This window comes from Cryptomeria japonica, chromosome 8 (assembly GCF_030272615.1).
Source record: "Cryptomeria japonica chromosome 8, Sugi_1.0, whole genome shotgun sequence".
NCBI classification, from domain to species: domain Eukaryota; kingdom Viridiplantae; phylum Streptophyta; class Pinopsida; order Cupressales; family Cupressaceae; genus Cryptomeria; species Cryptomeria japonica.
The window spans coordinates 506,410,086-506,421,768 of NC_081412.1; the positions used below are offsets into that span (position 1 = coordinate 506,410,086).

At 35.8% G+C, this 11,683-nt stretch overlaps 1 protein-coding gene across 1 annotated transcript; it reads left to right on the forward strand.

Moving 5' to 3' along the window:
• Positions 1–10,618: 10,618 nt before the first annotated feature.
• LOC131857750 (uncharacterized) lies at positions 10,619–11,230 on the forward strand. The gene has a single exon (XM_059210459.1). The coding sequence runs from the start codon at positions 10,619–10,621 to the stop codon at positions 11,228–11,230; it is 612 nt and encodes a 203-aa protein (XP_059066442.1).
• Positions 11,231–11,683: the final 453 nt, after the last annotated feature.

An 11,683-nucleotide genomic window follows, 5' to 3' on the forward strand; every position in this document is an offset into this window, starting at 1 on the left:
AGAAGATATCACCTATGCATTGAATGCACAGTGCCGGTCCGTGGTCCTACTCTCTTACTTCTTCCTCCAAACTTGCTTGGTCTCAATACTCTTCCCATTTGTAGTCATGGGAGTAGGTCTTACCTTCTTCTGCTGATTGGTCTTTGCTTTACCAGGTTTCAAAGTATGACAAGATACATTGCTATGGAAGCAAACTGCATTCATCCCAACTGGATGATTGGAAGACCTTCTATCAGACTGGTTTGATCTTCTTCTTAGGGTCATGCCATTGTATCTAGCTACCGCTTTCAACTAACTTCTTGATCTTGCAGGAACATTTCTCCTTTGGGCATGGTTGTTATGTTGGTTGCCATGTGCATGAAACATCTTCTTCCTACACTCATTATTTCTATGGCCAGATCCAGTGTAGTTATAACATATTTGATTTATATTTCTTGAAGTAGTAAATGGACTTTGGTTAGCATAACCGGGAGTGAGCTTATGGATGTTTCTACATTCTGATATTCCATGCCCAAATTCATTACATCTTTTACAAACTGAATTCCCATTCCTAGGAAAAACACCTTTTTCTATTCCTAGACATCATTTTGCATTGTTGTGCCCTATGGCCATATCCTGTACAAGCAAAACAGTAACCAGAGAATGAAGACTTATTACTTACAAATTCATTTTTCCAAACATGATGCAATCTTATCGGTTTGGCTTCTTCACTTCTACTTCTCCGCGGTGCAGCATCTCTTTGGCTTCCACCGGTGGGGGATCTTTTAGGCTGCCTTCTTGTATTCTTGTTTCCAGTGACCCTATCTTGTCTCAGCTTTCTTTTTCCTTTAGGATCTGCATTATTTCTTCTTGTTGCATTGGTCTTCATCTTTAGCCTCATGTCCTCACTAGTGGTAGTTAGGTCAACCTTCTTTCTTGGTGCACTTCGGACTGTGAAGGTCTGACCCTTGTTATCTCCATTAGAGGAGACAAACTGAATGTCCTTGTGAGGGACATCCTCGCTTGTGGAGCATTCATCGACAACATATCCTAATCCTCTAGTATCCTTGGAGTTTTTTTGTTTACTCAACATTTTGTCCAAGGCCTCAGTGTTGCCATCATACTGAATCCTTACCTTGAGCTCATTTTGACACTTCTCAAGGTCTTCCCTGATGCTCTCCATTTTTCCTTGTAGGTCTTGACATTCTTTATCCTTTGTCTCCACATCTATCTGCAGCTCCTCACATCTTCTCTCCTTAGCATCAAAGATTGATTTCAATTCACCAGTCATTCCTTTTGCCTCTTCTAGTTGAGATGTCAATATATAGATATTATTATTTGATTCTTCAAGGCATGTTCTCAACCGACTGCATTCTTCACAAACTGAATCTTTGTACCTCTTAAATTCATTTCCAACATTTTGCATCTCTTCGAGTGCACTTACCAATTCACATTGAAGATCAACTTTAGCTTCATCTTCACTATCACTCCCAAACACATTTTGCGTCTTTGTAGTTTCGTAGCCTGTGTGGCCAACACCTTCTTTAGCCACGTGATATGTCGAATGCGAATAACATTGCATGTTATGTGCCTTCACACTTTCGCGATCTGTGTGGCCAACACCTTCTTTAGCCATGCAAATGGATAGTTGCTATAACTCCCTACTCATCCATCAAAAACACTTATGTTTTTTTAACTATATCGTGCTTGAAAAGACCATTGATGATTGTATGAGAATGTCAACTTTATTAGTAGTAAACCTAAAAGTAAATGGAAAGTGTTAGAATAGAGAAAATAGTGTTTTATGGTTTCATGATGAAAAGACTCATATGATTTTCATATATAATACCATATGTAATAAACTTTAAACATCATCCTATAACATAAATAATTATAATCATTTAGTTTTCTACAAGGAGAACAGGAACAAACAATGTTCAATAACCACCACATCTCTATTCTAAAATTTTCTTGGTTTCAACAGGCTAAATATTTCTTGCACTTTTAAAAGTTGTGAATTATGGGCTTGTGAGTTGACATTTTGTATTGACAAAAGAAAGACATGGACTGCATTGAGGTCAAAGGTATGCTTTTTCAAACATTTCAAATATTTATTTTATATTTTCAGTTATTCACAAGCTCCAGGTCATTCTGTCATTGCTAATAAATTGTTTGGCAGTAGTTTTGGATGTGCGATTTCTATTGCCAATTAACTTTTATGGTCACTGTTTATTAAATCTCTCTTCTCAAAACCGTACTTTAAATTAAATAAAAGTTGAAACTTTAATCAAATTTTCTTATAATAAATAATCTACTTTCTTTGCTCGTTATTGGTGTGTGGGGGAGAAAGCATACATGTAACCACTCTAAACCATACTTTTAATCTCCAATGCAACTAAACCAAACTTACTCTGTAAAGCTTCTACATCTTCCATTCCTCGTACTTGGAGATTTCCAAACACTTTTTCAGTAAGCTATCCATTTGAACACTTGTATTGTTCTACAACTTGCTTAGATGTCTTTAGTGATTTTCCACTTTAAACATTTATGAGATTTCACCTACGAGATAAAGTGTCTGCATGACTCTTTGTGAAGATTTGAACTCCTAAAGGATTTTTGAAGCCTTGTTATGGGAAGTACCATTTTACCTGGAATGACTCCTGCACCATTATCTCCTTTTGCTCTTCTTCTCAAACCGTACAAGACAGAGAAAACATTATACATGTTGGAGGAAAACTTATGTGCAAAGCAATAAACTTCCACATTTCTACAAGGTGCAAGTCTTGTCCATAGACATTCCAATTGAACATAAGCAATCCACAACCAATTTGTAGCACTGGGCAAGAACTGCGCTGCCCTACAACCCTTGTTAGTGATGGAGGCAAGGAGAAGATCAGGTTATGAACACTTTTTAAAGGAGAAAAGTGCTCACAAAATAGAAATTGTGTGGTCGTTCATAATTCACGTGAAGAAGGAAAAATACACAAGTCTATGTTAAAAGGATACTAAGAGAAAGTGGATGGAGGGGTGAAGGAAGCCCAAAGCCCTGACAAAATTTTGGTGTAACATGCTACAAAAAATTCTCCACTTTAAACTCTCATCTAACTCATTAGGTTTTGTTCACTATTTAGGAATTGAAAAATTCCTTAAAATAATGTGCTCACTAACCAGGAAACCAAATTCCAAAACGAGCATCAGAAAAGACACACAACCACATAAGACAAAAGAGTTTTATTTGCATATTGTAATTATTGAGGCAACTAAGTGAATATGGAAGGGCGTTAGGCAAGAAGAATTTAGAAACAATGAAAAATCTAAGGGACATGCAGGGAAAGTACCGCACCAATAACAAAGTGGTAAGTCACCAAGCATATATGGAAGAAGAGATTTAAAAATTGAAAGACAAGCATATAGGGAAAGTACCGTACCAATAGCAGAGTGGTAAGACACCAAGAAGAAATAGAGATTATGGGTGCAACTAATGAAAGAGAAAGAGAAGGGTTTAGGGGCAAATAGCTTTGTCCATAAGTCATAAAAAGACACGATTAGAAGCTAAATCAACACATAAAAGTTAGCACAAGAACAAAGAAAAGATTGCAGGGCATGTGTATGAGTATACAAGAAGAAGTGAAATTAGTTTGCAGATTTAAAAGAAAAGATTACAAAACAAAAGATTGGGGTGGCTTAGAATTAAGTTGTTGTATTAATGTTCTGTGCGGTAATAGTTTATTTGGATTTTAATTGTCTCTATAAATAAGTGAAAAGAACAGATTCCAAATGGAAGAGAGGCATAGTAGAACTAAAATGGGGAGCAAATGATTTGGCTTTGAGATGATCAACTGCATGAGCCTAAATAATTGGGCCGCCTCAAAATAAGGATTCTGAACCACTTGTTTTTTTTTTCTATTTTGGTGGGTAGGTGCGTTGGCATGTTGAATGGTTTTTTTTTTAATCGTAGAGGAAACCCAAAATTGTAGGAGGTTGTTGCATCATAAGTACCAAATATGGATTTAACACAATGTCTCCTAAAATTATTACAACAGGGAGGGGAGACAAGAACGACTAAGTGAAGGCAAAGTATAAAATAGTTATTATTTTATTGTTTAGCAATGAGATTTAAATATTTGAATACAAAGCAATTCTGAAAGTCAATTTCCTGTTAGTTTAATTTCATATATTGTTCGAAAAGTACTCATTGTTGATATTTGTCACTGTTGATATTTGTGTGGTCCTTAATCCGTCAAACCAGTGTGCTGCAAGCAGTGGATGAATATTTGTCTGAAAATACATTGTATATACAGATTGATGTATTTATAGAGTCAGCAGGCCACCGACACATTCCGAGGCGTCTATGTAGTACAATATCTTAGAAGAGATCAAACAAGATCAAATTTTAATTCAATAAGATATTGCAAATCAAAATTTTTACCTGGTATGCATTTATTTCTCCATTTACGACTACAACTTGTTCACTAAATTAAATGAACCAGTAAGCGAAAAGGGGAAGTTATTCACTAATGCATTTATGGTCAATTTTGATATTGCTTTATTACTGCAAGTTTTGTTGGAGTTGATATGTTTTACAACTATAAGTTTCATTGGAATTGATATGTTTTACAACTACAAGTTTTTTTTGAAAGATTTCACATTGATTAGTAATTAGTAAATCACTTTTCTGATCTGAATATGCATTCAATTTCCAACTTGTATGTTGAGGAATTTACCAGCCTGTATTTTTGGGAAGTTTACCGAAACAGAGTCTAGTTTTGCGACGTGAGACAGGTTTTGTAGTGAAACCTCACGCTATATAGCCTATAGGCTAATAAATTCATAAACTATAGCCTAACTATTAATTAAAAGAATAAACATAATTTATTTTAATAATTCACATTATCCCTCTTTTCCCTCACAAATTAAATAAATATCTCGTATTTATTTAATTAACCTTTTATCCAATTCTTGCACATGTAATTAATTAAATATTCTTTTTTGTATTTAATTAATTTCTCTCTATACACTTGCCTTCTCCAACTTTTATATTTTCTTTGTTACTCTCTTTCTTCATAAATCCAAAATGATATTATAATTCTTACATGGTTTTAACTTTTAAAGTCTTAACATAAATGAAAACTTTTGAAAATTTATAGAGCAAAAAAAATAAAAATGGTAGCAATATATACTATCCAATTATCTTTATTACATTAAATTATGTGTTTTTTTAAAGCATCTAAATATTTTAAATTAACTCTTTAAATATTATAATTATTAGATTTACAAAGTTATCAATATCAATAATAATATTAACATTACCAAAATATTTAAATCATTGAAGTTATTAGCTTTTTTTTGGAGGAAAACTATATTGAAAGATATAATTGCTATTTATTGTAATATCATTGTACAAACTCTTTCTTTTAATATTACTTTACTTTATGTTACTTAGTGTAATATGCATGTCTCCTTAATTTGAACATTATGTTGAGCTATGTGTGGAGTTATGTGCTTTTTGAAGCAAATATATATGACAATGCTAAGGTATAATTTTAAGTGCTTGTTGGACTATCATTACACAAATATTTTGAAGCAACAATTATATGAAAAAACTTAGTTGCTATTTACTACATATTCATTGTAATATCCTCGCACAAAATGATCCTTATAATATGAATTTTATTGAATATTAATTAGTGTGATATTTGTGTCTCCTTAATTTGAATATTATGTTATGATAAATAGATATATGTAGATTGCCGAATTTAAATTTGGGAATGCATGTCATAAAATACAAGACTTCATGTTTTTCCCTATACAAAAACAATAACCAAATGATCAGACAACTCAATGATTCCATTTTCTACATTTTCTCGTCCTGCATATAAATTAACCAAATTTCTCTTTTTTAACAAACCCATTTACTTATATTGTATACAACAACCAGGCTTAACTGACACACTCGAAGCTCTAACTTTCTGTCAAAAGTTTTATTTCCATTTTCTGGCGTCTCTGTCACGGTTATCAATGTTGCGGTTAAGTATATGCTTTTTTCCAAAATCCGTCTCTCGCCCACCCAACAGTCACAGTCAAACGTCAAATTTGATGTTTTTTTAACTGTATCTCCCGCCTACCATCCAATTGATTTTTTGACAGTTCTCTGGCTATCAAAGCACCACGAAACAAGAGAAAGGGGATCTCAATTCTTGGTTGGGTAGAAGCGATACTTCCCAAAATTCAAGACTTGTGCTGCTTGACAACAGTAAGCTTGATAAGGGTGGGGGGAATCATAGTTCCTATGCAGGGGGGTGCTAAAGGGGGGGTTGAGGCAAATCGGAACTGGAGTATTACGTAGACATCTCTCCACCGGCCCGAAGGAAGGCGATGTCCCCGGTTCCCTCTCCTTTATCCCCTTCGCACCACCGGCCCAAAGGAAGGCGATGTCCCTGGTTCCCTCTCCTTTATCCCCTTCGTACCACCTGCCCAAAGGAAGGCGATGTCCCCGGTTCCCTCTCCTTTATCCCCTTCGTACCACCGGCCCAAAGGAAGGCGATGTCTTCGGTTCCCTCTCCTTTATCCCCTTCGTACCACCGGCCCAAAGGAAGGCGATGTCCCCGGTTCCCTCTCCTTTATCGCTCTTGGTCGAGTGTTTTAAGTGCTCTTGAAACTCAATCCCTCACCACTGTGCTGCATAGAGGTTGCCCTATTTTATCTGTAAGTTTTTTCCTAAAGTTTTTTTCTGTATCAACTCTATTTAGCAAATATGCTAATCTATTTGCTCATAGCCATTTAAATTTTATAAAGTTCTATTTTTGCACAGGATTCAGATAAAATGTAGCCTACAAATCCCTTTCAAAGATTATCAAGGAATGCAAATTTTGAAATGTCATGCGATAGGTGTTCCAGCGATCCACGTGATATTGATATGCTGGAAGTGTAGCATAATTATGCAATAGTGAGGCATCACATGCATGATCAAGATGTGTGGAATGCCATCCCTTTTCTATAAATATTATTAAGTTGGGTCTGCATGCATGCTTCCTTTGATACCAAGTACTTTGATGGTATTTGCCAATCTAGCATAGATTCGAGTGTGGTGTGCACTATGAATGCAAATTGTTGTAGAGGATTGATTATGTCTTTGTTGCAAGTTTTTTATTCCACGTGTCTTTTAATGCTTATATATTAAAGGTTTTTTTTTTCTTTATATTTAAGTTTTATTGTGCATTATTTTGGAGATCACAAAATAATTTATATATATATATTTTATGGTGATTATTTGTTATTTGTAGATGGATAATCCCAACATAACACCCTTTAAGGAAATGCAAATCTAATTATCTTCTTTTGTGAGTGTTATGAATTTAATAATGTTATTGAGGCTCTATTTTTCTTTCTATGTTTGGAATCACACTATGTGTCACCATACTACAAATCATCATAATAAAGCTATATATAAAAATACGATTGTAATATGGTTGGATCTTTTAGATGATTTCTTACATATAGGTGTTGTAGCATGTTCTAAATTTAACTAACGAAAATTTAGAATTTTGAAGGCAAGATTTTGTTTGAATAATTTGTAGGGTTGTTTATTATTTACACTTATTATGTGCACAATTATTTATGTTGGTAAGTATATTCATTATTAGCTAGAACTTCCAAGGAAATTAAAAATTGTTATGTTTCTCATATCAAATTTGCTAGTATGTTTGCTATGTGAATTGGTTTGGTTGATAAGGATATGATGCATTTTTAAGGATCATTTGAGCAACCCTTTATTCATCATATGTGAATTTTTTTATATTTATAGTGGATGTGAAGTGTGCTTTTATATACAAGGCCTCTTATCTTTGTAGTTTGTACATGAATGCACATCAAGATATATTGTAGTGTCATGTAAGTTTTCTTTTCTTTGCTATTCTCAACTCTATTTCACCATTGGAGTAGGCATCCATTTAGGTCATTTGAATAATTACTTTTTTATCAAAATATATCATATTTTTAATCCTTTAGTGTTAATTGTACTTTCCCATTCTAAATATCTCAAATATATAAATATACTACAATCTTAAGAGGAGCTATTCAAGTGTTATCTTTGTGAGGTGTGTTTCATGTCATTTATCGTAATTATGCATGAAGGGTAACATAGATCATTGAATAAATATTTTGGTGAAACAAGTGGCATATTTAGTCTCATGTAAGAATTGTTATTTTTACATAAGAGGTTAGTGTTATTAATAGTATCAAATATAACAATAAAAATTAGTGATAAAATTAGGAATTATTTGTTGGATAAGGTGTGGTGTATAATTAAGGCTTGTTGCATCTAAAACACTAACCTTAGGAACACCCCTTTCAACTAGAAGAGCCTAGGGTAGGGTAGGGTTTCAAGCTGTTCGGGGGAGGGATTTAGATGATACTTCTGGGGTCCTTGACGGACCCCTTCTGGGTTCACAGGGAGCTAGTTTGAGATCCCCAGGATCTACTAGCTCTAAGGACAACCAGGGTGATGCAGATTCTAAAGATGGTGGGGACCCAAAAATGGGTTTTCAGGTGGACCCAGGGGACAAGATTTCATCTAGGGTTTCCCTCATGGATAGTCCTCATGACTTGTCTTCATCATGGGCTTCTCGGGGTCTTGTCACGGGAGCCATGGAACAAGATTTTTTAACAGGAGCCACAAATAGTCGTTGGGATGCTTTATTTGGGGTTAAGCCGATCAGAAAGTCCTCTTTTCCACCTGTATCTATTACCTGTGATAAGGCTAGTGGAAAGGTTGCTTTGTCTATCCCAGACCAGTTGATTGATCACAACGTTGTTGTTATGGTACTCACCCTTGTTGGAAAGTTCACTAGGCCTAAACCCAACATTGACTCAGTGAGGGTCTTTGTTAGTTGAAGGTGGAAGATCAAAGGGCAAGTTGAGGTTTCGGCTCTCCCTCCGAGTTTTTTCTCCTTTGCGTTCTCATGCGTTGAGGATATCATGACTATTCTTTGTGGTGGTCCATGGATTATGGGGAGGTCCTCCTTAACCCTTAAGAAGTGGAGTCTGAATATGAATATGTCTAATGTCTTTTTTGAAACCATTCCTGTTTGGGTCAAGCTGCCAGGGATTCCACTGGAATACTGGCATGAAGATATTTTTAAGGGCATTGCTGGAGTGTTTGGTGAAATTTTGTTCATTGACCCTATGATGACAACTAGGAAAATAATGGTCTATGCCAGGATTTGTGTGGGGCTGTCTAGATCTAATGATATTCCCTTGTTGGTTGAGATGGTGTCAAAGGTGGGAAAGCTAGTTCAAACTATTGAGTTTGAATCATTACCTTTTGTTTGCTTCTTGTGTAAAAAGGCAGGCCATTAGGCAAAGAAATACCCTCAGAACACCAAGATAGATCCTAATAAAGGACCTATCGTTTGGAAACCCAAAACTGTGGAAGAAAATACCCAAAATAAGAAGGGTAATTTTGTGCACCAGAAAGGGCCTGATGGGAGCCACAAAACCAATAAGAAAAATGTTGTTCAACATGGCTAGAATGATGAGGCGAAAGAAACAGGCCAAGAGGAAGATACCAGAGAAAGTATTCATGATGATCAAAACCTTGAGGCCAAGGACATAGATTTGAAGATCACATCGGAGGAGGGTCCTGATTAGGTTGAAGAGGAGATAACTAAGGAGAATGTGATCATTGAAAAGGTAGAAGAACATATTTTGGTGGAGGATTTGGAGGAGGGAGAAATTTCCCTGAACCCCCATAGATCCAAGGATATGAAAGAATGCTCCTTCAAAGATCGACAATCTTCTCTGGTTCTTGGATCACCATTTAGAATTCTTGAGCTCAATGATCTGAAGAAGACTTTGGAGGATGACTCTTCGTCACAACATTCCACCTATAACCTCCCTGACTTTGATCTGAATATTGTTATTCTGGACACCCTACAGTCCCCAAATATTGATAGCTCTATAGGTTTAGAAGGAATTGACTTTGATGAAAAAATGAGCTACACTAAGGTGGTGTCGAAGAAAAAGAAGTCTCATAAAAAGCTTGGAGTTAAAACTCGTAATAGAGTGAAGGTAGACTGTGGTGGGCCACCTCAAAGTGTAGGGAGAAAATCTAACAGATGGCAAAGAGAGCAGGAGTGCAAATAGAACTTAGTGGATGGATCACAAAAAATGATCCATGACAATCTATTTAATTCCCCTGGTAAGAAATGAAGATCCTATCTTGAAATATTAGAGGTCTTAATAGCAATCATAATTAGGACATTGTCCGTAATATTTTTAGGGATCATAGACTGGATATTTTATTTATTCAAGAAACTAAAATGATGAAAGATAAGATGGAGAAAATTAAGTTCTCTAAATTTTGTGTCTTATGGGAGCAGCTCTGATGGGGCTTCTAGGGGAGTTTCTACCCTCTGGAATACCAAGTTTATTCATGGAACTCCTATCTGTCATGATAGTAACCATGTTGCTACTTTGTTTAAACATTCAAGGGATGGGTTCTCTTGGACCCTTTCTAATGTGTATGCTCCTAATAATAAAGTTTGCAGGAGAAAATCTTGACTAAAGCTCTCTTCTTTTCATAGTTGTTATCCCAATACCCCATGGCTGATAATGGGGGATTTTAATACCCCTCTCACAGATGCTGAGAAATTTGGGGGATCCCAGATATAGATTGACAACAAATTTTGACTTAGCTGACTTCATCAATGGTCAAGGTTTGGTTGACTTGGATTTATCTGGAGCTTCTTTCACTTGGTCCAATCGTTGTGTTGGTACTGACCTGATTCAAGTTAGGCTTGATAGGGATTTGATTTCTGTTGAGTGGATCCAACATTATATCTACTCTTTGAATTCTATGGTTAGAATTGGATCCGACCACCTTCCTATATGTCTGATGACTGAGCCTAAAACTGGTCTGCGAAGGAGGTTTTCGTTTAGATTTAAGAAAATGTGGCTATCCCACCCAAATATTTCTAATAGCGTGAAGGATTGGTGGAATGTACAAGTGGATGGCTTTGCTATGTTTCAGGTGGCTAAAAAGTTAAGGCATGTCAAGGAGAGGGTCAAAAAGTGGAATAGAGAAGTCTCTGGGGACATATTTGTTCAAAAATCTGCTATTCAAGAGGAGTTGGTCCTGATCCAGGATAAAGTCAAACATGAAGGATATGTGAATGATAATTTTTCTAAGGAGAGTGAGGTTCTGTCCAAATGCCTCAACATTATATCTCAGGAAGAGACCTTTTGGAGGTAGAGATCTTGAGTCTTATGGCTTAAGGATGGTGATAAAAACATTAGATTCTTCCACATCTCCACTCTTAAACATAGGGCTGCAAATAGAATTGGCCACCTGATGAAGAATGGGAGAAGAATTGATAATGAGGATGAAATAAGTGGAGTTGTTGTTGATCTTCTAAAGAAAGATTCTTTGTTGGACCTAGAGGCTCAGAATATGTTGGCTGATACTATACCTAAAATCCTATCTGAGAGCCAAAATCATAATCTTGCTGTCATTCCTTCTAAGGAGGAGATTAGGAGTGCTGTCTTTTCTTTTGATGTTACTAAAGCTCTAGGCCCTGATGGCTTTCCTATGTTTTTCTTTCAGCACTTTTAGGATGTGGTAGGGGAAGATGTGTCCAATGCTGTTAAAGAATTTTTTGGAGCTAGATCTCTACTGAAGGAATTGAATGCTACCTTCATTGTCCTC

Bases quoted from the DNA above. Each gene is read 5' to 3' on its own strand.
- LOC131857750 (XM_059210459.1), top strand. From the start codon at position 10,619: ATGCTGAGAAATTTGGGGGATCCCAGATATAGATTGACAACAAATTTT.